Source organism: Phacochoerus africanus, chromosome 11, assembly GCF_016906955.1.
Source record: "Phacochoerus africanus isolate WHEZ1 chromosome 11, ROS_Pafr_v1, whole genome shotgun sequence".
Classification (NCBI taxonomy): Eukaryota; Metazoa; Chordata; class Mammalia; order Artiodactyla; family Suidae; genus Phacochoerus; species Phacochoerus africanus.
This window is the reverse complement of record NC_062554.1, coordinates 106,956,338-106,983,959: the sequence shown is the minus strand read 5'-3', so window position 1 is coordinate 106,983,959 and position 27,622 is coordinate 106,956,338. Positions and strand designations below refer to the sequence as shown.

Below are 27,622 nucleotides of genomic sequence, written 5' to 3'. Positions count from 1 at the left end.
ACTGGGTTAAATTCCCATTTTTAATAGCTTTTCACTTGAGGGGAGGTCCCAGTAGGTGGCAAGTTGGGCAGAAGCAAAGCTTTACTGGTTAAGCAGTATGAGGACAGAACTAGGGGCAACCAAAAGCAACACAAATACAAGGGGCTCCCCCAGAGGAGGCATTAAATTCTGTATATTCCTTGTCCAATCTCTGACTGACCCATGAACTACACCGTGCACGACCAAACTTTAGGGAGTCCACGTAAATCTCAAAGAATTGTGTCCCTCCCCCCCACAGAAAGACAGCAAGGGTTTGGAGTCTAACCAAATGAACTACCCATTAAAGAAACAGTATTTTTCAGAGCTACATAATAGAATCCAGAGCCTTTACACTGGATCCATTTATAATGACCATAATACAATTCAAGACGACTGGACAGGGGAAGAAAAAGGAAAATGAAAAAAACCTAAGTATAAATCAGTTAAAACCTGAAGATAATCTATGATCAAGTGATGCTATCTTATTCCAGATTTCTGCTAATAAATTACATTCGCCAAACATTCCTTAAGACTACATATAACCTTTAAATTGTAATCAAGTGAATATCTGTGTATTTCCATACTTTAAAATAGCATAACGAACTCAAACTGAAGAACTATTTAATGAATCTAAAATGATTTTTAAACTAAGTTACAAATGCAAAAGCCTACTTAGTATTTAATGTTTTAAGTGTTTTAAGAAACAGCCATTTTAAGTACTTAATTAATATAATTTTATACCACTTTATTTAAAGAAAATCACTTACCCAGCCAGGATACACTGGAAATCCGCTTAGGAAAAAACATCAGAATAAAGATTCCCTTATGTTGTTTGTTGTTTCTCCCAAAGTATATGCTAAACATTTAATACTGTCCTACAACGTGGAAAAAAGATATACCCAGGCTACAAAAGCAATAATAAAGATTAATAAGTAAGAATATACAATAGGGATAGGGACAAAAAAACTAGGACCACCTTGATATCCACTCAGAATAACCAGTAAATGAGTATTTAAGACATGTTTATTTCCATATCTTCATTTCCCACCGTTAATACACTGATTCTCCATTTAATATTTGCATTTTGTAAATATACAGCCTTAATTTGGTTAACTGTATAACTATACTTCAGACTGTAGACTTCAATGGAACCTTAAAAATCTAAACACAAATTCTACCTCTAAACTCCAAGATTTGGGGGGTTAAATACAACTGAGGGACAATCCTTTTTTATTTACATCAGTTTATACATGTTTTCAACTTATTCTAACGACTGTTACCAATGTGAAAACCAAGTTTAAAATAACTTGACCACTTTGCTTCAAACACAGCTGTTCACATGCCGTACTCCAGCTCCATCCATGTAGGTAAATCCCACTTTACTGTATCACAGACAAAAGCTACTTAACATAAATTCAGTGAAGTTGAACTTTTCATAAACAGCATGAAAATATGGGTCGAAAAAAATTTTCCAGGATGCTACTATAAACGTAGCTTTTTTCTGCAATATTAATGCAATAAAACAAAATAGTAAATTTATTTAAAATATAGATATGAGATTATTCCCTTCTGTCCAAACCTATTAAATATCTTCCAAAAGTTTCATGATTCAGTCCTAGAAATTCCTGGAGCTATGAGCATTTCCTGTTCAGAAATATGACCGCTACAAAAGCTCCCAGGAAATTTCAGAAAAATATAATCTTCTAATTTAAAAGTTGATTGCTTTGCCAAATGATGCAGCCAGGTTTGCTTCTCTAAAAGCTTCTGATAAGGTCTACAAGGAAAAAAATTTAGAATTAAAAACAAAGTAACTGTGGGTCAGAAGAAAATTTAGATAGCCATTCACTGTGTATGTTATTAACAATTACCGGATGTGCATGACAGACTCTTGCTATATCTTCACAGGATGCTCCGTATTCCAGTGCGAGAGCAGCTTCATTTATCATTTCACCAGCACCCTTTAAAATAAACCAAGATGTCATTTTGTTTCCATGACAAAAATCAACTATCTTCTAATAGGAGAGATTAGTACAGCTAACTGCCTCCAGTCAGGAAAAGCTTAACAGAAAAAAGCAAAGTGAAGAGCTTAGGCTCTGGAGTCAGATGAGCTGGATTCAAATGCTACTACCTTAACCTCTCAGTGACTGTGTGCTTCATTCCATTCATTCACCTCAAAAATGGGAATAGCAACACCTACCTCACAAGGTTGTGAAAATTAAAGTTAATGCATGTACTTAGGAAAAATTATTACAGAGTAAGCACTTAAATGTTCTATTACCATTACTGATACATCAGATACCTAAGGCAGGGCATACTTCAAGATCAGTTAGAAGGTAACAGCTGAACCAAGATCTGACTAATAGGCCAACAGATCTGGAGGCAGAGGATTCTACACAAAGGGTACTATAAGCACAAGGTTCTAGAAAGGGAACACATTTGGCCTATTATGAAATAAAGGAAGGCCTATGAGACAAAGAATTAATGAGCAAAAGGGACAAGTGGAAAAGATGAGGTCAGAAAGGTAGTCAGGACCACATTTAGAAGGTCCTTGTCTGTAAGTCTAAAGTTGAAAGGACCACAAGAGAGCTTTAAGCAGGCAAACAGTCCAGTCTATGTTTAAAGGGATGATTTTAGTTGCAGCATGGAAAGTCGATGATATGGTGGGCAAGACTGTGACTGCTGTTGGTACCTTGCTAGAAACAATGCACAGAGGCCAGATTCAAACTTTTGCTAATAAATAATAACCTCAGAATGTAAACACCAAGTGGTTATAAATTAATCTACTAAACAGCTATGTTTTCCAGAGATCCTGATGGGATTACCGATTTTACAATACTCACTGGTCCTATAATATGTGCTCCCAATACTCTGTCTGTTGACTTCTGCCCCAGAATCTTAACCATGCCATCTGTGTCAGCATTGGTCTTAGCTCTGCTGTTAGCAGCAAACGGGAACTTTCCAACTTTGTACTCAATACCCTGTCGAAGACAGAAAACGAGAAGTTACATAAACACTGAAAAAGCACATTCCCTTTCGGTGAAATCATCTACCATTTGTTCAGAAAATAAATCCCAAGAAGGCAATTCTTCATAAGGCATATAGAAGTAAAGACCAAAAAGGCTTGTTACTGAAATATATTTTGGGTGAAACCTAAGTAAATGCAAATGTCAGTCCACCTGGACACATTCCAAATCCAAATGTAAGAGCTTTATTACTCGTTTTTTGAATACAGGCAAGCACATGGTCTCCTTTATGACACTAGTGAAGTAAAATATACACAAACCAACTAATAATGTCCTACGCAGTTATTAAAATGCATTAATAACGCAATAATAAATGACTTCTCAACCCCCACCCAGTGTCATTAACTCAACACACACATTGGAGTAAACCCCTCACTGAGGATTACCTCTTCTTTCAACTGCTCTTCTGATTTGCCAACCCAAGCAACTTCAGGGTGTGTGTAAATCACTGATGGTACACAGTTGTAGTCAATGTGCACTGCGCCACCAGCCATCCCTTCCACACAGATAATGCCTTCATCCTCTGCTTTGTGAGCCAGCATTGGACCAGCAACCACATCACCAATTGCATAGATACTGCCACAGAGATTAAAAGAACAATGAACTTCTGGAATCACAGACACTTTTTCACTTAATGCCATGGAAAAAAGTAAAGGTTTCTAGATATTAAGCCACCAAAAAGTAAATGAAATGCAGGTCTTTAAATATCTTGAACGTGGGTTCTAATCTTGGGATAATGAAAAAATTCTATTATTTCTGCTTTTCCATGTTTTAAGTTTACTATTCTTCCCCAAAGTTAATGCATTTTTTAAGCATGACAAATGTCTTATTTTCAAAATAGTGTTTGTTTAAAATAATTGCAAATGCAGAAGCGTATTCAACTTACTTCGGAATTTTAGTTTGGAATCTGGTATTCACTGGAATTCTACCTCTAGGATCTAGTTCAATTCCAAGCTCTTCTAGTCCCAAATTCTGAGTAAAGGGTCGTCGGCCGATGCAAACCAGGAGTACATCACAAGTGATAACTTCAGCTTTACCACCAGAAGCAGCTTCAATACTAGACAATGAACAGTGTATAACTGTTAAACACACATTTACCGGAACAGCTGACAGACTTGGAAATTTAAGATCAGACATTTCTCAAGTACTGATGACACTTCTAACAGTGTAAGTTTATTTTTTTATAAAAGAAACATAAGGGTCAGGCAATAACAAATGTATACATACTCTAGAAATCTACCATTAAAATCTCAAACAATAGGCCGTATAACACAGTTTAAGAACATAGGTCTTTGGAGTTCCCATTGTGGCTCAGAGGGTTAAGAACCCAACACAGTGTCCTTGAGGATGTGGGTTCAATCCTTGGCTTCCCTCAGTGGGTTAAGGATCCAGCACTGCCACAAGCTGCAAGGTCACAGATGCAGCTCAGATCCCGTGTTGCTGTGATGTAGGCTGGCAGCTGCAGCTCCGACTCGACCCCTAGCCAGGAACTTCCATATGCTGCAGGTGAGGTCGTGAAAAGAAAGAAAAAACTACATTACAAATGAGAATAGTGAATTTTTCTAGCATCAATGCAATCATGAAATTCAGCAGACTGATTTGATATGCAATACTGAGTTATGCTATACAATAAAATGGTATTAAGTTATAAAAAAACTCAATGTTTTTCTTAAACATATAGAAGGGTATCATATCAAATGCAAATATGGCATACTTACGAAACATCAATGTTTCCATCTGACTTCTTAGTAGCACCAATAACTTTTGTATTCAATTTAAATTTAAATCCTTGTTTTTGAAGGATGCGTTGAAAGTTTTTAGATACCTCCATATCAATTCCAATTCCACCAACATGACCCAAAAACTCAACTGCTGTCACATCTGCACCAAGTCTCTGCCACACTGAACCCTGAAAATAATAATTTCTTTACAAAAATCATAGTGTTCTGGAGCAAATTTTTTTTTTTAAATCCATTTAAAAAAGTTAAAAAAAATTTTTTTCTTGTGTTAATATGCTATTAAATGCTCTGAGGTTTAAAATTAACACTGAGACAAATAGCTCTAACTTCATATATTTCCTCACTCACTGAGACTGAACAACTACTACCTGCTAAGCAAAACACTGCCCTCAGGGACTTTAAATTGTGACAGGGAGACAAGTAAGTAAAATTCATGTCAAAGATAGAAAAATGCTATGAGAAAAATAAAGCAGGAAGTAGAACCAGGGCTACTGAAAGGAGAGGGGTTGTAATTTTAAGTAGTGTGGTCACAGGAAGGCCTCACTGAGGGTGACATTTGCACAGACTTGAAGAAGAGAGGTAATGAACTACACAGTAACTGGTCCAGAAAGAGGAGCAAGTGAGAAGGAGGGTCTTAAAGGGGAAGAAGTAACCTCTTATTACTAATTACTGATGTCTACAAAAATATTAAACTGGCTTCATATTTTGTTTGCTCAATAGAGAAATGTTACCTTTTCATTCAAATTATAATTTAAACTGAATGCTGGCTTTTTAACTTTTTAACAATTATAATTTGCAAAAGTGGCAATATGAACATAATATTATGGTGTTAAATAACCTATGAAAAGCTACGAATATATCCTTTCCAAGAATTTATATTAAAACCACCTGGTAATTTAAAATTCACCTTATGAGTTTATCTTTCCAATTAAATTCATACATTCATTTGAAGAATTTCATGAATTTTGGGGTGAGAACTGAGTTAACTGGAGGCCACAAAGTGACACTAATTAATCCAAAAACAAGCATACACAGTAATTAACTCAAAATGGTCATGGACCTAAATGTAAAATTCACGACTGTAAAACTTCTGGAAGAAAACACAGGAAAGAATCTCTGTGACCTTAAGTTAGGTAAAGATTTCCTAGCTACAACACGAAAAGCACAATCCTTAAGAGAAAATAGTGAGACTTCATCAATATTAAAAACGTCTCCTCAAATGACAGTATTATAAACATAAAAAGAAAGAAACCACAAGCTGGGAAGAAGTGTTTGCAAAACATCTATTTGATGAAGGATTTCTATCTAGATTATATAAAGAACTCTCAAAACTCAACAAAACAAACAAACCCAATAAAAAAAACATACAAAATATTTACACAGGCATTTCACCAAAGAAAGTTGGCAAAAAGCACATGAAAATGTGCCCAACAATACAAGCCACTAGAGAAATGCCTATTAAAACAACAAAATACTACCACACACCCATTACCATAGCTCAAATCAAAAAAACCAACAATACCAACTACTAGTGAACAAAAAGAGCAACTAAAACTTACACTGCAGGGAGAGGGTGTTATAAAATGATGCAGCCCCTTTGGAAAACAAGAATTCCTTCAAAGGTTCAATACAGAATTACTCCTAGGTATATAGTCAAGAGAAAAAACAAACAAAAAAACCGAGATGTCTACACAAAAACTTGTACACAAATGTTCCTCGCAGTACTAATCATACTAGTTCCAAACCAGGTGTTCATCAACTGATGAATTTTAAAAATGTGCTATATCCATAGAATGAAATATTACTTGGTCATGAAGACAAATGAAGTACACATGAACCCTGAGAACATTATGTTAGGTGAAAGAAGCCAGACACATAATGCCACGTATTGCATGAACTCCATTTATATGACATGTCCACAACAGGCATATCCATAGGCAAAGGAAGTAGATTAGTGGTTTCCAAGGGCTGGGAGAAGGGAGGAATGTAGAATGACTATTAATGGGCATAGGGTTTCTTTCTGGTATGATGAAAATGTTTTGGAATTAGATACTGATAAGACATAACTTTGTAAGCACACTAAAATCACTGAATTGTACACTCTATGTGGATGAAACATACGATATGTGAATTATATCTCAATAAACATTTTTTAAAAAAAGAACTGTTCCTCTGAACCTAATCAGAATAGTAAGAAATACTAAGACTGGAAATAAGATACATCATCTCAATGTCTATAATTCAAAGCAAGGAGCAAGGAGCATAGCAAGATAAGTGCCTACTCTTTAGGAAAGATGATTTTAAAGAGATAGAAAAACCCAAAAATATCTATCATTTATTTATAGCTTATTAGATGTCAGGCACTGTTAATTGTCTTAAATGTATTAACAAATCCCAACAAAATCTTACAAAGGGCAGCTATTCTTATCCCCCTTAACGAATCAACTAGCTCAGAAGGTTGTGAATTTAACAAGAACATAAAGTCATTAAGAGTAAGAGCTGAAATTCAAATTTAAATATGATCCTAAAACCTATGTTCTTGAAAGCACTACATTAAACTATAATGGAAGAAGGAACATAAACTATAAAAAATAAAGGTCACAGAATAATAATCTTTTTAAGAAAGAAATATGTATGACTACACAATAAATTCTCTAATAAGCCTACATTTTTAAAAAGACATGTAAAAACTAATTCAATATAGTAACAGACACCTAAAACACAGTATCAAGATGTCTGAAATGACACCATGTTGTAAATAACCTGATGCAGAAGTGCAGAGATGGAAGAAATAAAATTACTGCTTGAGGATATTATTATGACCAACAAAAGAAAGTAAATCTATGTTATTCTTTTTTTCTTGCTTGTTTTATCCATCTATGAGAAAAATTTTCAAAGTAGAGTGAAGAGAAGAAATACCAAGCAAAAAGTGAAGCCCAAGGTAACTCCCAAATCTAACAAATTAGATCAGCATTTGGATAACAGTCACTCAGTGAACATTTACCATCAGAGAACTGCCAAAGGGCGGCAGAAAGGCAGATACTGCCCAGATTTTCAAAACGGAAAAGAATGGAGTCTGAATCGAGAAAAGATTCTGAAATGTGGAGCAACGGTCAATCTCTGCTAAATAACTAGAAAAGATTTTTTTAACGCCAGTTTGACAATCATTAGACACTACCGTAAGTGCTTCAAACAGGTCATGAAAACGACCCTTATTTTCTTTTCTGAAGGTTTTCTGGACTGGTTAATGTAGTATAACTCGGTATCAGTAAGATATTCAAAAAAAGGGGGAGGGAGAAAATCTCATGATACACTTGTAGATGTGATGGATCAATGGAGATTTCAAATATGTTTATAAACTGGTTAAAAACTGTAGTATCAGATGGCTTTCAATACTTTGTACCGACAACCTGAATGACACCAGAGAAAGCTTGATTAACTAATTGTTGATAACATCAGATGATGGACCACATGCTTTAGTTAGCATGCTTCTTCAACATATGAATTAAAGCAAGAAACAGCTTTAAGTGCAAGAATGACAGAATCAAGACAAAGAAATAGATTGGAACAATGAGTGCAAGTGACCAAGATTAAATTAAAAGCAAGAATAGGAGTTTCCATTGTGGCTCAGCAGAAACGAACCTAACTGGTATCCAAGAGGATACAGGTGAGATCCCTGGCCTTGCTCAGTGGGTGGGATCCCGCTTTGCTATGGCTGTGGCGTAGGCCAGCAGCTGTAGCTCTGATTGGACCCCTAGTCTGGGAACCTCCATGTGCCACGGGTGCAGCCCTAAATAGACCAAAAAAAAAAAAAAAAAGGCAAAAATAAAGGTTCAGGGAGTTCCCGTCATGGCTCAGTGGTTAACGAATCCATGAGGTTGTGGGTTCGATCCTTGGCCTGGCTCAGTGGGTTAAGGATCCCACGTTGCTGTGAGCTGTGGTGTAGGTCGCAGAAGTGGCTTGGATCTGGTGTGGCTGTGGGTGAAGCTGTGGCCAGTGGATACAGCTCCAATTAGACCCCTAGCCTGGGAACCTCCATATGCTGCAGGAGTGGCCCTAAGAAATGTTAAAAAAAAAAAAAAAAAAAGACCAAATAAATAAATAAATAAATAAAGGTTCAAAGTCCTTTATTTAAAGGTTTGAAAAAAAATCAGAATTCCTAGAGCAAGATGGATACTGAGCTGCCCACAAGCTCAGTATGTGCTAAAAGCAAACAAGAAACAAAATACCCTGATCTTAAAAGGATTACATTAAAACAAGTATATTATGCATATCAAAAGGCAAAAAGATATTCTCTCCAAAATCCACACTATTATGCTTAGTTTGGAAGACCATTTACAAGTGATCCTGACAGGAGTTCCCGTCGTGGCACAGTGGTTAACAAATCCGACTAGGAACCATGAGGTTGTGGGTTCAATCCCTGGCCTTGCTCAGTGGGTTAAGGATCCGGCATTGTCGTGAGCTGTGGTGTAGGTCACAGACGCGGCTTGGATCCCGCGTTGCTGTGGCTCTGGCGTAGGCCGGTGGCTACAGCTCTGATTAGACCCCTAGCCTGGGAACTCCATATGCTGCGAGAGCGGCCCAATAAATGGCAAAAAAGACAAACAAACAAACAAACAAACAAACAAAAAAAACAAGTGATCTTGACAGACAGGACTGAATCAAAAGGATGATGACAAAATAATGGATCTGGTATCTACAAGACCTAAGTAAGAAAAGCAATGGAGATCTAAACACAATAAAATCCAGTCTCTGCCTTCAAAAAAATTTATGGTCCTATAAAAAAGACAAATATAAATAAATAAATGTGATATATTGTTATTAGATGACACAAAGATGCAGACAAACCAAAGACTCAGAAAAAAAGACTCCACTAAAAACGTAACTTCTGACATTTGAGAGTTATACAAATGTTTACAGAGCAATAATAATAAAAGTTAGTATGTGAGTTCTTATTATAGATCAGCCATTATGTTAGATGCCAAAGACACACACAGTTAATGAAAAAGCCAGCATCTCCACCCTCATGGAGTTTATGATTTAATGAAAAAGAGAGACAACTGAACAAGTATTATCAAGAAGGCCCAATAAATGCTGGAACAAGTACAGGGTGCAGGGGAACACTCAGCAAGAGTACCTAAGGACACCTAGGGGAGGCAGGAAAAGGCTCACACAGTGCAGACTTGTGGAGGGAAGAAAGTTCCACACAAAAGGCAGGCCTGCCTATGGACAAAACAAAGAGTGCACTTGTTCAGGAACTGACATTTCAACATGCCTTGAACATGTTTGAGAGGGTTAGAAGTGAAGCTAGAGATTTGAGCCAGCACCCAACAACTTATCTTGACAGCTACCATGAGTCTCTGAAGGGTTTTCAGCAGGGAAGAAATTATTACATTTGTATTACAGAAAAATCACTCCAGCCATTCTGGGGAAAATAGATCAGAAAAAGTTACTGAGGTCAGAGAAACCAAGGGCGAGACATGATCTTGGCATGAACTGGGCCCTAAGGAGATACATGAAAAGAAGAGGATATATTCATGAGCTACCTAACAGGCAACGACTGACTCAATATGGGGCATGAAGGCACAGGGGCAGTCACATATAATTCTGAAACTTCTCGTTTAGTTCGCCAGATGGATGGCAGTACCACTAAGTGAGATGGGAAATGTTAGAAAAGAAACAGGATTTGGAGTTCCCATTATGGCGCAGTGGAAATGAATCTGACTAGGAGCCATGAGGTTGCAGGTTTGATCCCCAGCCTCGCTCAGTGGCATTGCCAAGAGCTGTGGTGTAGGTCACAGATGCGGCTCGGATCTGGCATTGCTGTGGCTCTGGTGTAGCCTGGCAGCAACAGATCTGATTAGACTCCTAGCCTGGGAACCTCCACGTGCCGTGGGTGTGGCCCTAGAGAAGGACAAAAGACCAAAAAAAAAAAGAAACAGGATTTGTTTTCTATGTTGAGGAGTGAAGGAGGGAGGAAATGGTTAAATTATACTCTTAGTGAACAGATACAAATAAAGATGCTGGTAAGTGTTCTGATATAAAAGTTCAGAGGCGAGGAGAAAGGATTAGGCTGCAAATATTTATGAGTCTTTGGGTAATTGAGATAAGAGTGGAAGAGTATTCTGTAAGAAGACACAAAGGGTCTGGGATAGAACCCTGAGACAGAATCCAGAGTAACAATAACAACTAAAGGAAAGGCTGCATGAAAATAGAGAAGCTGGCCCAAAGGCTAGATAGAAAACCCGAGTGGGTTTGATCAGAGAAATTAAGAGAAAAGTTTCAAAGGCAAAAAAAATCAGCAATGCTGTCAGCTACCAAGTAAAACAATAAAGAAAACAGCCCATGAGACTGAGCAATAAATCCATTCACGTCCTGTCAAGAGCAATTCGATGGCACAAGAAACCATGAACCAAGAAGTGAATGGGAGGTGATGAAACAGAGTATGGGCATCTCTTTCAGGAAGTCTGGTTGTGAAGAGAAGGTAAGTGGAAAATTAGCAACTGAAGGAAGACACAGGGGCCCTGCTGTATAGCACAGGGAACTCTACCTAATATTCTCTGATAATCTACATGGGAAAATAATCTGAAAGAGAATGGATGTGTGTACATGTATAACTGAATCATTTTGTTGTACAGCAAAAATTATCACAACATTGTAAATCAACTCTACTTCAATAAAACTTTAAAAAAATGAAGGGATAAGGAATTTACACAGGCACTAATCTGCAGGGTATATTCTTCTGTGTAGTCAACACCCTAGCTACAGCATAAAAAAGACCGGCAGGTGAATTCAACCAAGATCCAAGTTTTGCCTAGTGGGCGGGATGGAAGAGCAAGGCTAGGGACTCAAGAACATCTCTAAGAAGATGGTCAAACTGATGGACTATGGAATCCAAGCTGATTGGGAAAGCAGTCAAGACAGGAAAGGGCAGGCAGCAAAAACGCAGAGGATAAAGAGCTTGTGTACCAGGAATAAGCAAGTAAGAGAGGAAAGGAGGTTATGCTTAGAGGATAAAACATCTGGATTTGTGATTTTAGAAGCAGAGCAATTCTTGGCGATTACAAGGTAAAATGGCTCTGGGAAAGGATACCTAAAAAGGAGGGAAGAGGTCACTGGACAAACAGGGAAGTCGCCAGATGGACAAGAAGGGAGAACGAGGCAGGGAGAAGGTAAGAAATAGCACAGTATTCAGAGAACAAGTAATTAGACATTTCCAAAACTTCAGAGGGATCGAGATGAGGATGCAGACAGGGAAGAACCAGCTCATGTAAGTCACGTCTTTATCTGAAACACAATCTACTCAGAATGAGTCGTCTGCTGAAGGGGCTGGCAGGTTTTTTTTAAATCAGTCCAGTTCTAGGAGAGCAAAGAGGTGAAGATACAGGAAAGCAAATTTCAAAACATAAGAGAATGTACTAATAACTACATAAATAGGTTGTCTTGAAAACTCTTTAATATTAGAACTGTTTAAGCAAAACTCAATGCTGATCTACCTGCGATGTTACATAAAGAATCACACAGAGGACCACTCAGTCCTTTCCAACTCCATGTCAATAATGAGAGAATATACGAGGCAGAAAAAAAACAGCACTCACCAATTCTACACCTATCACTCCTGCACCAATGACAACCATCTTTTCCGGAACTTTTTTTAAAGATAAAGCACCTGTAGATGACACTACTGTATCTTCATCAATCTATAATAAAAGAAAAAAGATACGATTGAAATTATTTGGAAGAACCTACTGATTTATAAACCGATCTCAGTATAATCTCTAATAATACTAAACCATTTATTTGACTCCTACTCAGACTCAATTTTAATCAAAACCCATTAAAAGTGCACACTTTAAAATTTTATCATTCACCATTTCAAATCAAAATGGTCAATTTTAACTTAATATTGAATTCGAATAATCTTAATATAAAGTGTTCTATTTCTGGTCGCCATCACTGCAAAATAAAGACAGGCAACTTCCCAGAGCTGAATGACTCTCAACATATAGTACTTCAGTTAGAGATCTCTTTTAAAGTTCATAAAGAGCATAAAGTAAGAGTTCCTGTTTTGGCGCAATGGGTTAAGAATCCAACTGCAGCAGCTCAGGTGGCTGCAGAGGCAGAGGTTCAATCCCCAGACCCATGCAGTGGGTTAAAGCATTTGGCAGTGCTGGCCTGAGAACTTCCACATGCTTCGAGAGCAGTCACTTAAAAAATAAAATAAAATACTTTAAAAAATACATTTCTGTAGGAAGGCTGTGATAGTTGTAAAATGTGTACATACCGTAATTCCAGGAAAAGGAGTAACTTCTGAACCCGTGGCTATAAGAATGTTCTTTGTATTGATAACTTCAGTGCTGCCATCAGCTTTTGTAGCAGTGACCTGATTTTTCCCAGTAATCTTTCCATATCCATTTACACGAACAACCTTTAAAAAATAACGTTCATAAATTCGAAAAGTTTAAAATGGTTTTTTTGGATAAACAAGTATGACTAGTAAAACAAACTATTAAAAAAATTCATCCAACCCAAAAATGCTTCTCTTAGTAATGCTACATATGGCACAACAAAAATTTTGTTATCAGGGCAATCTACTTCAGGTTAACGTTTCGCTTTAAATTGAATAAATATCCTCCAGCAGCCAAGTTCTAATAGCACCGCGGTCAGCATAAAGCAAAGTTTATACGGTGTATATAGAAGAAAGCAAAAATGTGAACATTCAACACACTGACCTTATTCTGTTTGAATAAGTGGGCAATTCCACCCGTTAAGGCTTTTACAGCATTACTCTTCTGCTCCATCATCTTCTCCAAATTCAAGCGAACCTCAGACACTGTAATTTGTTAAATAAATCTTTAGCTCTTAATTAAATTCCTAAAGCAACAGGTGATGTTTCTCACTAATCAAGGTCTGAAAAACTTCAGCCTAATGCTTACTGAATTGTATAAAAGGCAGTATTAAAATTTTTAATTTAATAATGGATACAATAATCATGGCTGGCAAAAAGCCAAGAGCATCCCATTACAATAACATAACCTACCACACACTGTAAAACATCTACCTTCAGGAAAAACGAAGTCCAAAATAAAACATTATACTCCGCTGTGACAATATATTCTCCAAATAGCTTATGATGATTTTAAGTCTGGGAGAGATTTAAGTAAAAATGACAAAAGAAAACATCACTCGAACATTTTTTAAAAGGAAACGCTACATTAAAAAAAACCTACTACAAACAGACATAAACTTCAAATACAGAAGCCTAAGAGTTTAATCAACTAGATTTTAATCATTCGTTTAACTCAGAGGAAAACTCTGAAGCAACAAAATAAGAAAATAAAGCTCAACTCAATAGAACTTTGGCAGTAAAAAGAATCTCATAAATCATCTCATGCAACCAACAGAGCTCAGAATTGAGGAAACTGAGGCCCTGAGATTTGATTTACCCAAGGTCAGAGAGCTAGAACATAAAGTTTTACCTAAGGTGCTGGTCTCTGACTAACCTGGTCTCTTCTTTCCTTAGTGGGTATGGATAGTGGGTTTTGATTCTATGTTTCATCTCTTTTTCTTTAATGTATATTCATTAATGTATATTCATTACATTTTCATTACATTTTAATGTATATTCATTCTTTAATGTATATTCATTATTTTCTTTAATGTCTATACATCACCCCTACACCTATCGATCTGCCTACACTACAGCACAATCTTTCAGAAACCTACTGCTAGAAAGAAAGAAATGAAGGAAAATTAATATCCCCCTGCCAAGGTGTGTTTTGGTCCTTCCTGGAAGAGACTACCCTCCTGGATATATCTGTCAACAACAATAACTGGAGAGAAAGGATGAAATGAAAACAGTCCAAAAAGAACAGCAGGAGATATAACATACCAAAATGAAAATTTTATGAAATGCCCTTTTCCACTATGCTGCATCCCTCCCTCTCTCCTCCCCTCTCTTCCCGCTACCAACAACACAGGTAGATCTTCCTTCCTTCACCATTACCCACCGACTGCACTCAGGGATCCAGCGGAATCCAGCGCCCCCTAGTGATCTCCTAGGTTTCAGGGAAATGAAAACTGCCTCCCCCACACACACACACAAAGGAACAAAAGATATCACAGTAGAAATATGGATTAAATCCTTCTTTCTTAAAAAAAATCTCATTTTAAAGATCTTCTTCTTATTATTTTTCTCCCACTGAACATATATTACACACTCACTGGACACACAAAAGTCCTTAGCCAGAAGAATCAAATGAAAACACTGCTCAATATAAAAGGTATACATACTTTCAATTCCCCTAGATGCAAAATCTTTTCCATGGGCCATATGGTAATAATGAGAGTTATTTAATAAAGCCTAAAGGAAATAAAAAAGACTAAATTATCAAATTTCATAAACACACTATATATAATCAAAAACTTATGAAAAATGTACTTATGAAATGATATTCTCTACATGAAATAGCACATAGGAAAACACCAATTCAGTTTCTGTTCTTATGTATTTAAGAAAAACAATAACGATTTAAACATTCAACAAACAAGAATGAAAAACATTTTTACTTTCATTAAAAGCAAAGGTTATCTATTCCATTGTAAAGGAAAGCAGAAGAGAAAAAAATACTAGAGTCTGTTTGAATGGAAAGGCTAGGCATTTTGTGACAAGTTATTTCAGGAACAGACGGCAGACTGGTCACAGTACTCAGTTTTTCCAAGGAAAAATGTGTTTTTTACCATCCATGGGTTATTTTTTGATAATTATATTAGTTTAATATTCTGATCTCAATATATCCCATTTCTAGTTGTGGCTAATGAAAAAATATCTGCACTGTACAAAACATATGCTCACCTTAGAAGGAATACAACCAACATTCAAGCATGTTCCACCAAGTGTTTCATTTTTCTCAATGCAGACTGTCTACAACCAAAAAAATATTATTTACTGCACATAATCTGCAATGTTTCAGTTCACTAAAATTCCAAATATGTCTTAATTCTTCTACAAAACACACTACTCAAGCTGTGTCTGTGAGAGTAAAAGATTCCTTTATAATTTATTACTTAAATAATAATGACTCAAATGTAAACTATTCTAAAAAAAAATTTTTTTTTAACAACCAGATACAAATAGAGCTTTTAGATCTATCACTGTATCTTCCTAAGTATGATTATAAGCCAAAACAGAAAGTATTAGGGGGAGAGGAAAAATGACTTCACTTTTCCATTTCATAAAAATACTACAACTAAATAAACCTTCTCTATTAGTCTTAGGACAAAATATAACTTATAGATTTAATAATTCACCATTATTAATTATCTGCGAAGTATTTTGTGAATATGATCAACTCTTCCCAAATGAAAATGAATTAACACCTAGTCTGAGCCTAAACCTTACCTTGAAACCTAACTGGGCAGCTTTAATAGCAGCAACATATCCTCCAGGACCAGAACCTATCACTGTTACATCAGCATCAACTGCAATAAAAGCAAATTGACATAAAACAGTAAATTGCTTAATACTGCCTAAAAACAATACATTAAAAAAAAAAAACTTAGCCTCTAACAAAGTGAAAACAACCAGCATTTTCTACACAATACTATTTATTCCTAGGTATCTGACACTCTTGGATGTAACTGAAAATGGCACAGATTTTTAAATTTCGTTTTCTACTTATTCATTGTGGTATGTGGATATATACCTGAGTTCTGTACCCACTGTATCCACTGCCCTTGCTAAACCCTACAGTTTTATTTCATGATAATGGACAGGCATTTAGTGACACATCTGTATGAAGGAAAGAGTCTGAGTTTTGGAATCTGACACACCTGGCTTCAAATCTCAGCTCTTGGCACTTAAAGTTGTATGATTCAACTTAGAATAGATTTACAAGGAGATCCTGCTGAATAGCATTGAGAACTTTGTCTAGATACTCATGTTGCAACAGAAGAAAGGCTGGGGAAAAATGTAATTGTAGTTTTATACATGTAAGGATAACCTGACCCCCTTGCTGTACAGTGGGAAAAAAAAAAAAAAGTTGTGTGATTAAGTGACTAAATTTTTCTGCCATTTATTGACTCAAATGATTGATGTTAGGATCAAATAAGCTAATTTCATGTAATACCTTGATGTTCTCAATAAATTTAAGACTAATTACACTCTTTTCAGGTACTTAAATTTTAAGATACTAAAACTCAGCAGGACCCTGTGGGGCTCCTGGGCAGATGAGCCTTTCTGTGTCTCGACTTCCAGTTTTTAGGGAATAAGCTTCAGCCGCCATGACCTTCCCTAAGCTCTAAAGGACAGGTTCCAACAGCTGCTAATCAGAGAAGGGAAGGGATGCAGAGACCAGGGAGGAGCTGTCAAGAGATACTACTACAGCCTTGGGGGCAGTGTCCTGGTTCCCCCTCAAGGAATACACATAATAATATCTTTGAGCTCTTCTGCAGAACTAAACCCCCAACAAATGGAAGAAGTTAACTACTTGATGAAGCATTCTTCATTCCAGATAGAAGGTGGACGTCCAGAACCAGTCCTGGGGCCCCCAAACACCAGCTCTGAAAACCAATGCAAGCCTGCCTCTACCCTGATCGTTATCTGTAGCCCTATTTTCCACTTCCAAAACTATAAAACCACTTCCTAATCTTTCCCAAAGGAGGACACATTCTTTAAGGCATTAACCTGCTATGGCCTCCCTTGCCTGGCAAAACAATAAAGGTATCTTTTTCTCCTTCACCCAAACTGTGTTTCTATTAGGCACCAGCAGACAGAGGCCGAATTTCAACTACAACATGGGGGGAGAGAGGGGGGTGGGATGATTCCACTTCCCTAGTAATACAAAGCAGATAGATACATTTTGAACTTAATTTGAATAATGATAAATTTTGCATAGCTTAAGATAACAGGCTAAAGAGAACATTCAATAAGCTTTTCTAGACATTTATCATATACAGAAACTGAAAATTTATCAGTAGTAGCAGTAGGACTACAGAAATGTAAACATAAATCCAAGTATTCTCCTCAATCCAACATCAAATAATGCAACAATAACTGCTAAAAGAGTCAGAGAGTCTCCTTCTCCCCCCTCCACTGTCCTTACAACTCAATTACTGGAGCATTTAGCAGTTTATAAAACACTTTTACATATACTATGTCTGATTCTCAGAACCTCCTACGAGGAAGGTATAAAACACTGCGTTCAGAGAAGTCAATTAACTTGCCCAAGGTCATCTAGCAAGCTGTGGGAAAAAGACAAATGAAGCATTTTGTCTCTCCCTCCAGGGGTCTTCCCATTATTCAGTACTACATTTCTCAATCTCAATTATCCCTGAGAGCAATAATCAAGCTTTCTAATTACTCTGGCTATCTGACATCAGGTGAGTAATTTAACCAGCTTCACCTTCGGTTCCTCATCTGGTAAATAAAAGGCATACAAAAATCTACCTCTTAGGGTCATAATATAGAACAAAAAATCTATGTAAGTAACTTAGCACAGTACCTGGAACATACACAAGTATTCACTATATAACACCTTTGTTCTCACCAGACTTTTGTTTGTTTTTTTTTTTTTGCTTTCTTATCATCTCCTTCCCCACAAAACACAAATGGCCTCAGGGGATGGGAGTGTAAAGACCTTGGCTGGCCCCATCGAATCACAGAACCTCTGTGTTGGAAGACTACAAGTTATTAAACTCAGTTATCCACAAAATCTAAAAATCTTCCTACTTGAATAAGTATTGACTCTCCTTGGTTATATCGATGACAACTGGGATTACCCAATACAGGAAAAAAAAAAATGTAGCTAATCCAACACACGACAAAAGCATTGCTTCGATTTTTACTGATTTGCGTTTTTTGGCCACACTGCTTGGTTCACTCATTCATATTCAGAATTAAGTGTATACTAAAATGTACTTCTATTTTTCAAGTCTTGAACCAAATGATGACCTAAACAATATCCCTTAGATGGGTACTAATTCTTTAAATTTCACAGTAACATAAATAGAAGTTACGAAATAGATTTCTTTGCTGAATTTTTAACATACAGGTTTACTGAATAAATTTAAACACAGAAAAGCAAAAAAACACTTGTTTTATTTCCCAACTTACTGTGATCTCAGGTCTTTTTAAAAACTGTGGAAAATAGGAAAAACATTTCACCTTGCACTGAAGATGTACCATACCATCAAAATCCCACTGAAGTGCTAGGAAGCACAAAGATGAAGTAAAAAAGAAAAGTCTTCCTCTAAGGACTTGTCAGCTGAAGAATAGGAGGGTATGATTCAATGCAAAGTTTCAAAAATAAGCCATTATTTAAGGGAAGTATACTAATATCTGTAATTTACTTTGAAATGCATCAAAAAAGATGAATGGATAGACTGTATATGGATGAACATATATGTGACAATACAAGTAGAGTAAAATGTAAATAATCTATAGGTGTTCAATGTAAAAGTCTCGCATTTTTTTCTAAGTGTTTACAATTTTTCATGATAAAATACTGGAAAAACAAACAGCTAGCTCTCACCTTCACCAAAGGCTGCTTTGCATGTGAAAGTTTACAAGCACATGATTTCTGACTCATCATCTCCTTGCCAAGAAGCATCTCTCAATCTGGTTCCCATACAGTTTTAAAAATTAGGAGATAGGAAAGTAGTTAAACAAAACACATTAATTTAGGGAACACCTGATGGAAGACTTTACAAAATTAGCATCAGCCTTTAAAAGTGAAAAGGAAATACTGAAAAGGGAGTTCCCATGGTGGCACAAAAGAAACAAATCAGACTAGTATCCTTGAGGATGCGAGTTTGATCCCTGGTCTCAATCAGTGGGTCAGGGATCTGGTGTTGCCATGAGCTGTGGCATAGGTCACAGATGTGGCTCGGATCCCACATGGCTGTGGCTCTGGCAAAGGCCAGCAGCTGTTGCTCCAATTTGACCCTTAGCCTGGGAACTTCCATGTGCCTTGCGTGTGGCCCTAAAAAAAACCAAAAAAAATTGAAAATGATATACCCAATAACAGCATAAGAGAGAGGTAACTACGTCAGCAAAATGGCAAAAGGCAACTGAATACCAGTATTCATTTCAGGTGGCAATAAAATACCAGGAGAAATCTGAAAGGTTGATACTTATATTGGTCAATACCATGAAATGAAAAGACAAAAAGCAGGAAAAGTGCTCTACAAGTTACTCTATAAACATTACCTACATCAGTATGAGAAAAATAAGGAAAGCATATGATCAAGTCTACTGCTGAAATAAAGGTATCAAGAGTTCCCGTTGTGGCTCAGTGATAACAAACCCTACTAGTATCCATGAGGACACGGGATCCCTGGCCTCGCTCAGTGGGTTAAGAATCCAGCATTGCTGTGAGCTGTGTCTAAGTGGCAGACATGGCTCAGATCTGGCGTTGCTGTGGCACAGGATTCAACCCCTAGCCTGGGAACTTCTATATGCCACAGCCCTAAAAAGACAAAACAAACAAAACAAAACAAAAAAAACAAGATGTCAGGTTACAAATCAATTATAATCATCAACAAACTGTACTGAGGTATTAAGAAGTCAGTGTGCAATATCATCTGCCACTTGGGTAATTCACTACATGCCAGGCAGTGAGCTAAATGCTTCCTACTGTCTCATCTAAGTCTCACTCAGGACATCTCTTAACATAGTTATTACTGCCATTTAACAAGGAGAAAATAAGGCTGAGAATAACTAAATAAATGCATAAGGTTGCACAGCTAGTAAACAATTCAGCCATGATTCAAGCCAAGTTCTTTAGATTCTGAAGCCTGTGCTCCTCCACCATTATGCCTTCCAAACCCTAAGATGATCCTGTAACCTCCAAGGCAATCAGGGACTCTAAAATGACATGAAGTTCTTCATTATCAGAATGAAATCAAATTTCAGGAATGTCTACCCTATGAGAAATTCATCACTATCTTCAAAAACCTTACATCATAGTTATGGAAAATATGCACATACCAAAATGTAGATAAATCGAAGATTTTTCTTTTAAAAAAAGGAACAGGAAAAGAAGCATCATAAGGCAATAATCATTAATTACCAAATTCACTAAACGAGTGTAAGAGCTACTTCTGTAAGGTTTATTTGTTGTTGTTTTGCTGGGAGGGTGGGGACAGCTGTTTTAAAATTATCAATAGCCTTATTTTTCAATCTTATTTCCACTGTCACACCCTAACCCGTGATCACCCAAAGGTGCAAGGCTTCCAAAATCTTGAATTCTAATACTTCACTTTCTGATCACCTCCTAGTTCATAAGGAAAGAGACACATATTTTAAAAGGAAGGAAGGAAGGAAGGAAGAAAGAGAAGGAAGGAAGGAAGGAAGGAAGGAAGGAAGGAAGGAAGGAAAGAAAGAAAGAAAGAAAGAAAGAAAGAAAGAAAAAGAAAGAAAGAAAGAAAAAGAAAGAAAGAAAGAAAGAAAGAAAGAAAGAAAGAAAGAAAGAAAGAAAGAAAGAAAGAAAAAAGGGATTTGAAGTAAAACAAACCTTCTTGGGCAAATTACTTCAACCTTTCTGGGCTCTGATGCAACACAGGGATAATAGAAATGGTAACACCTGCATCCCAGGGTTGAGAGGTCAGAGATAAGGTCTATCAAGACCTTAGGAGGATGCCAGGTGCATTATTAGTCAATCAATGTTTCTTCCCTTCCCAGCTCCACCTCCCAACTTTAGTTTTGCAGCCTCCAGTCTCACTCCCACCCTCCATAACAACTTACAGTTACCGCAATGTTACCCCTGCCAAAACCCAACTCTGACCACATTCTTGTGCTCCTCACTGGTTTCTCTATCTCTTGTTAGATAAAGTTCAAGATCCTAAATATAGCATCCAAATCTCTCCAGTAACTTTCTCCAGCCTCATCTCCCACCACGTTTTGGTCATCCACCAATACCAGGCAGTTTAAGCTTCAGCAATGATGATTTACTGTTACCTTACACTCACAGAACTGTGCTGGCCTACCCACGTACATTCTATCCCATCCTCCTAGAAGTAAATGCTGACAGCAGGCATTTCACATTACCGGCACTATTCTAAGCTCTTGGGCTACCTATAAAATGACAGAGCCCTGGTTCTCACACTCTAAGGAGAAAGAAAAAAAAAACATTAGAATAAAAACTCCAATCTGCACCAAAATGAGCTTTAAAAACAAATACTGATCATCTCATGCTCCTGCTTAAAACACTTCAATGACCTCCAACTGCCCTTAAAATGAAGAGTTAGGGTCTTCCATAATCAGGATCTTCAACACATTTCAGTCACACTGGCCCTTTTCAAGCTCCTCAAATGCACTATGTTTCTTTTCACATCAAAATGTTCCCATGCACCGTTCTTTCTACCTGGAACATATCTCTCACCCAACCCCACCCCAACTCTTTTCAGATATCCACATCATTTCCTTAAGCAAGTAACCGTAACCATTCCTGATCCATATACAGATATTATAGCTCCCTATGCTTAGCATGTGGAGTCTTTATCACAATAATTTACTGGATGTTTGTCTTCCCCAAAAGACTGTAAACTATAAAGCTGCATCCTATCTGTCTTGTTCTCTCCTGTATCCCAACAAATAGTCTAATAACTGGCACATAGTAGATACTATCTGTTGAAATAATAAATTTATAAATGAATGAATGGAAGCAAATATGACTGATTAAGTGTGACAAGTCTATTCCTGCCATGGAATGGGTCATATCAACAATAATACACAATACTTTTCAAATCTTGATGAGCTTGGTTCATGTTCAAACATTTCCCAGGTGCTCTAACAGGGAGATCATAAGCTTTCAATTTCTCAAGCTGGTCAGCCAATAGTCATCTAAACAGGCCAGGAAGTTCCAATGGCACAGTGGGTTAAGGATTCAGCATAGGTCTCAGCTGCAGATCGGATTCAATCCCTCGCCTGGGAACTTCCATAGGCCATGGTGCAGCAATTAAAAACAAAATCAGGAGTTCCCGTCGTGGCTCAGTGGTTAACGAATCCGACTAGGAACCATGAGGTTGCGGGTTCGGTCCCTGCCCTTGCTCAGTGGGTTAACGATCCGGTGTTGCCGTGAGCTGTGGTGTAGGTTGCAGACGCGGCTCGGATCCCGCGTTGCTGTGGCTCTGGCGTAGGCCAGTGGCTACAGCTCCAATTGGACCCCTAGCATGGGAACCTCCATATGCCGTGGGAGTGGTCCAAAGAAATAGCAAAAAGACAAAAAAAAAAAAAAAACACAGAGTGCAAACTCTAGGAGTTCCTGGGTGGCTCAGGACGTTAAGGACCCAGTGTTGTCACTGATGTGGCTCTGATTACAGCAGTGGCACTGGTTTGACAGCCTGGCCCAGGAACTCCCATGTGCCACAGATAGAGTCACAAAAAAAAAAAAGACTGTAAGCTCTATAGTCAGAAGAATTTTTCCAGCTCTGTCATTTTCTAGCTAACCTCTTCTTTTTTTTTTTTTTTCTTTTTAGGACCACATCCATGGCATATGAAAGTTCCTAGGCCAGGGGTCGAATCAGAGCTGCAGTTGCTTGCCTACACCACAGCCACAGCAATGCTAGATCCAAGCCGAGGCTTCAACCTATGCCACAGCTTGCAGCAACACCAAATCCTTCACCCACTGAGCGAGGTCAAGGATTGAATCCGTATTCTCATGGATACTAGTCGGATTCATTACGGCTCAGCCACAACGGAAACTCCTCCTAGACAGCCTCTCTTAACTCAGCTCCTCCATTTACTAAATGCAGAAAACAGCAGCACATACCTGGGAGGACAGCCTCAAGGATTAAAGACTGTGCCTGAGATAAGGTAAGCCCTCAATGAGTCAGTTAATATTACTGTTGCTACTGCCAGGTACTTCCTACGTACCAGGCACCATACTGGATGCTTGTGATGGAGCGAAGCTGAAACAGTCATGGCCCTAGGGTCCATTTATTTAATAAATACGTACTGAATACCTACTGTGCCATTTTCAATGCTACACAGTCACAGTCATGGCCCTAATATTGTATGTGCACTTGAGGAAAACACAGCCACTAAATAAACACCTCAGATGAATACAAATATGTACATGAAATGCTTGTTAACTTCATCCAACCAGATTTTATACAGTTATCTACATGGATACAAAAGGATTTATAATTTACAAAAGGGATAATTAAATTATTGGATTCATGAGTGCTCAGTTATACTCCTTTCATTACAAATCTAAGTTCCCGCTCAGGAACTGCTTGGCAAATAGAAGATACCAAATAAATCTCTGTTGAATATGTAATAACAAATATGTAGAACGAGCCATGAGGTCTTTCACTGCATGCTTTGGAAATGAAAATCTGTCAAGTTGAAAATATAACATTCCTATTTAACGAAAGAGAAAAAGGGTATATGCCAATTACATTTCAATAAAACCAAAAATGGAAAAAAAGCGACAAAGGGTATAATGGGTCCAACTCTCCCCCAACCCCATCAAATTCCTATTTCTTAAAGGATCTCTTGACCTGTTCAAAACCAGGATAGATCATTCACTGTTGGTCGTTAGTGACCAGAATTCTCCTTCTATCCTTTCTTCTAAGAGTAAAACATAGGAAAAATTATAATAGTTTGACAACAGTCTAAGGATACAGGACAAAATTATTTTACAGGATACATGGAAAATGATGGTCATAGTTCCCCTTCAGCTAATGGTTTCTGTAATGAAGCTTTAAGACATCACAAGTGACTTTACTCATGATTAAAGGAGTGATTCCAATAAATGTCAAAACACATAATTTCAAATAATCAATAGCCTTAGTAGTGAGAGACCAAAGTATCTTACTATAAACCCATTAACTTGCTGCTTTAAATACTCTAAAAAATAAAGTACATATCCTTTATAGAAACTTCAAAAATACAGGAAAGTATAAAGAAGAAAATATCAATAATCCACAGCTTCCTTCTAGTCTTTAAAATGTGCCTTTGGAATTCCTTTCTGGTGCAGAGGGTTAAAGACCTGGTTTTGTCACTGCAGTGGCTTGGGTCACTGCTGTGGTGTGGGTTCAATCCCTGGCCTGGGAACTTTCACATGCTGTGGGCAAGGCCAAAAAATAAAATAAAATAAAATAAAATAAAATGTGCCTTTGATAAGCCCATCAAGATTTATTTTCATTCAGCATGCAAAAAAGTCATCTCACCTTCTAAATATTGTTATAAACATTGTTAAACAACTAACACTCAACCTTACCTTTTTTTTTAGTTTTTTGGCTGTCCCACAGCACCTGGAGTTCCCAGGCCAGGGATCAGACCCAACCCACAATTGCAGTCTACACTGCAGCTGTGGCAACCCTGGATCTTTTAACCCATTATGCCAGGCCAGGGATCGAACCTGTGTCCCTGGCGCTGCAGAGACCCCCACCACCACTCCTGTTGTGCCACAGTGGGAACTCCCAGAATTAACTTTTTAATGTAAACATATAGAATTGCCCCCCTGCTCAAAACCCTTCAGTGGTTTCCCATCACTCTTGGGAGTAAAATCCTGGCCTGGCTCATAAAACCCTCCACAATCTGATCTCTGCCTGCTTCTCTGATTTTACACTCTACTGGTCTCTGCTCCAGCTACAATGGCCTTCCTGTAATTCCTTAAACCTCACAAAATAATTCACTTCAGAACCTTCCCACTGCTGTTTCCCTCTGCCTGAAACAACCTTCTTACTCTCTCACTTCCTCAGGCGCTTGCACAGAAAAGTCCTGACAAAACAGTCACCTTTCCTCATAATCACCAACTACGTGATTTTCAATCCCTTCCCCAAATTTTTCCCTATGTGTGTACTGTTCATCTTTTATCACCAGACCATAAACTGCATAATACCAGGGCTTTGCCTAGTTTACTACCTGGAACACAGTAGGTGCTCAATAAACATTTAAGTTAATAAATATAAGAACAAATGAGTCCTATGACTGATTATTATTACTTGAATATTCACTTGCTTTTACACTGAAACACAAAGGAAATATGAACTAATTTGAGGAAAACCTATTTTTCTAAGTACTTACTTGGTTGATCTGCGTAAGTTCGCAGCGGCACTGCAGAAACTCCTTGCAGACCATGAGCTATTCGATTAAAATGGCCCCTCTGAAAGAAAGAAATTGTTCCTATTGTGTAAAACAGGAATTTAAAACAGAAACTACGGAAGGTCCGTGAAAACAATGAATTTGGGCAAATGTATCAAGCAACGATTACTAATTTATCTTCCACTGCCACACAGAAATTACATATCAATTTCTCCCCTTCTGTAACAACAATCAGCTTGCCACACTTTTTACTATGAATATTCAACAAACTGTGTCACATTTAACCTAATTCAAATATGTTACCCAATGGTGTTACACTTTATTGAATTCTCAGAAAGCATGGCTAATTTTTAGTGCCACGAATCATTTTAATGTCATAATTAAAGTTTTTAAAGTTGCAGCTTAAGTACTTGAATAATCTGCATTACGACAATCCTTTTATATGTAACTATCGTTTACTAACTCAAATCTACCATGTAAAGTCTATGAAGATATTCCTGAACTGCCCACCAGGAATAGAAAATGAGACAAGATGCCTTAGGAAAATGCACTAATGTACTCATATTCAAGAGCTATTACAGTTCTCCAAACTGGATCTCAATCTCCACAACAATCTCTAAATACGGATGGCTACTATCTCCTAAGAATGATGAGGCACAAAGAAACCCAGCAAATGGCTCCTACGACAGCACGTAGATAGGAGGCAGTGACAAAACCTACACCGATCTAGTAACGTCGTCTATTCCAAGGCAATTCTTGCACCTGAGGTCCCTACAGAGGACAAAGAACAAGTGACTAAATAGCAATCCTGAGTTTTAGCCCCAGCTCTGCCTCTCAAAGTATAAACTCTGACACGTTACATTAACTTTGGGGCACACATGCTACTCATCTTTGAAACAAAGACAAAGGAGTCTGATCTCTGCATAACTTTTAAAGTCTCCATCAATATAGTATTCGGCCACGATTCCACATATGTACAGTCTGGCTGTATTTGGTACACAGATGAAAAGGGAAAGCTATATTGACCATAACTCCTATAATGAAATATAAATGCTTCTACAAAAAGAGCCAATAGACGTTAGCTTAAAGCAGCAGGCACTGAAGGTAACTTTGAGGAATTCCTAGGGCTACCCGCTGGGGGCTGACCCGGTCTAGTTCTTTCAAGCGGTAGCCCCAAAGTTACCGGCCCACTGCACAAAAGCCACTCAAGAGCCAGGATTAGGAAAAGGTACTAAGAGTTAGCCAAAAGGTGCTAAGGCGACTCATACTCCCCGCAGTCCCAAGATCCCATAGGCCAGCTGGGGGCTTGGGAGGTGACCATGTGCAACTGCTGACCACCACACAACTGGAAGGGCCTCCCCACAGCCCGGGCCTTTGCTTCCCAACCTCTGTCCGTACTATGCCGGTTGAGGGGCGGAGCCGCTGGTGGTCTCGGCCTGGCCGCCTGCCGCTCCCACACCCACCACTTAGGCAGCGTTCGGGACCGCGTCACCGGGCCTCTCTGCACCTCTGGCTCATCACGAACCTACCCAGTCGGTCCTCACCTTGGCCAAGGTACAGTATACACGACTCCAGCTTTGCATCTTGCCGCTGTATTGGCCTTTGCGCCAACACCTTCACCTCCGCTAAGCACCTCCGCCGACTCGCCAAGGTCTCCCCGGCCTGCGCATGCACGAGCGCGGCTACGTTATCGGTCCGGAGCAGCGCGATTGGCCCGCGAGGTGGGGGCCTTCCGGCTCAGCGTCGTACACTGTCGTAAGGCGCATAGTGCTTTGTGGCAGCAGGGAGTG

The 27,622-nt window shown here is 38.1% G+C and overlaps 1 protein-coding gene across 1 annotated transcript; it reads right to left on the bottom strand.

Moving 5' to 3' along the window:
- Positions 1 to 1,023: 1,023 nt before the first annotated feature.
- On the bottom strand, positions 1,024 to 27,515 carry DLD (dihydrolipoamide dehydrogenase). Its single transcript, XM_047752714.1, has 14 exons — positions 27,377 to 27,515; positions 25,815 to 25,893; positions 16,182 to 16,261; positions 15,636 to 15,704; positions 15,074 to 15,143; positions 13,513 to 13,613; positions 13,065 to 13,208; positions 12,379 to 12,480; positions 4,760 to 4,950; positions 3,928 to 4,098; positions 3,428 to 3,617; positions 2,859 to 2,996; positions 1,887 to 1,976; positions 1,024 to 1,792 (listed from the first exon to the last, which is right to left on the bottom strand). The coding sequence occupies exons 1-14, from the start codon at positions 27,413 to 27,415 to the stop codon at positions 1,727 to 1,729; spliced, it is 1,530 nt and encodes a 509-aa protein (XP_047608670.1). The 5' UTR covers positions 27,416 to 27,515; the 3' UTR covers positions 1,024 to 1,726.
- Between the last annotated feature and the right edge of the window lie 107 nt (positions 27,516 to 27,622).

What these genes read in the sequence shown, in the direction of transcription:
- DLD (XM_047752714.1), bottom strand. Translation starts at nt 27,415, where the DNA reads ATGCAAAGCTGGAGTCGTGTATACTGTACCTTGGCCAAG. An exon ending in TATACTGTACCTTGGCCAAG is followed by an intron (nt 25,894 to 27,376) that starts GTGAGGACCGAC and finishes TCTTTCTTTCAG; the next exon opens with AGGGGCCATTTTAATCGAAT. An exon ending in TGCATCTAGGGGAATTGAAA is followed by an intron (nt 13,614 to 15,073) that starts GTATGTATACCT and finishes AACAAATTACAG; the next exon opens with TGTCTGAGGTTCGCTTGAAT.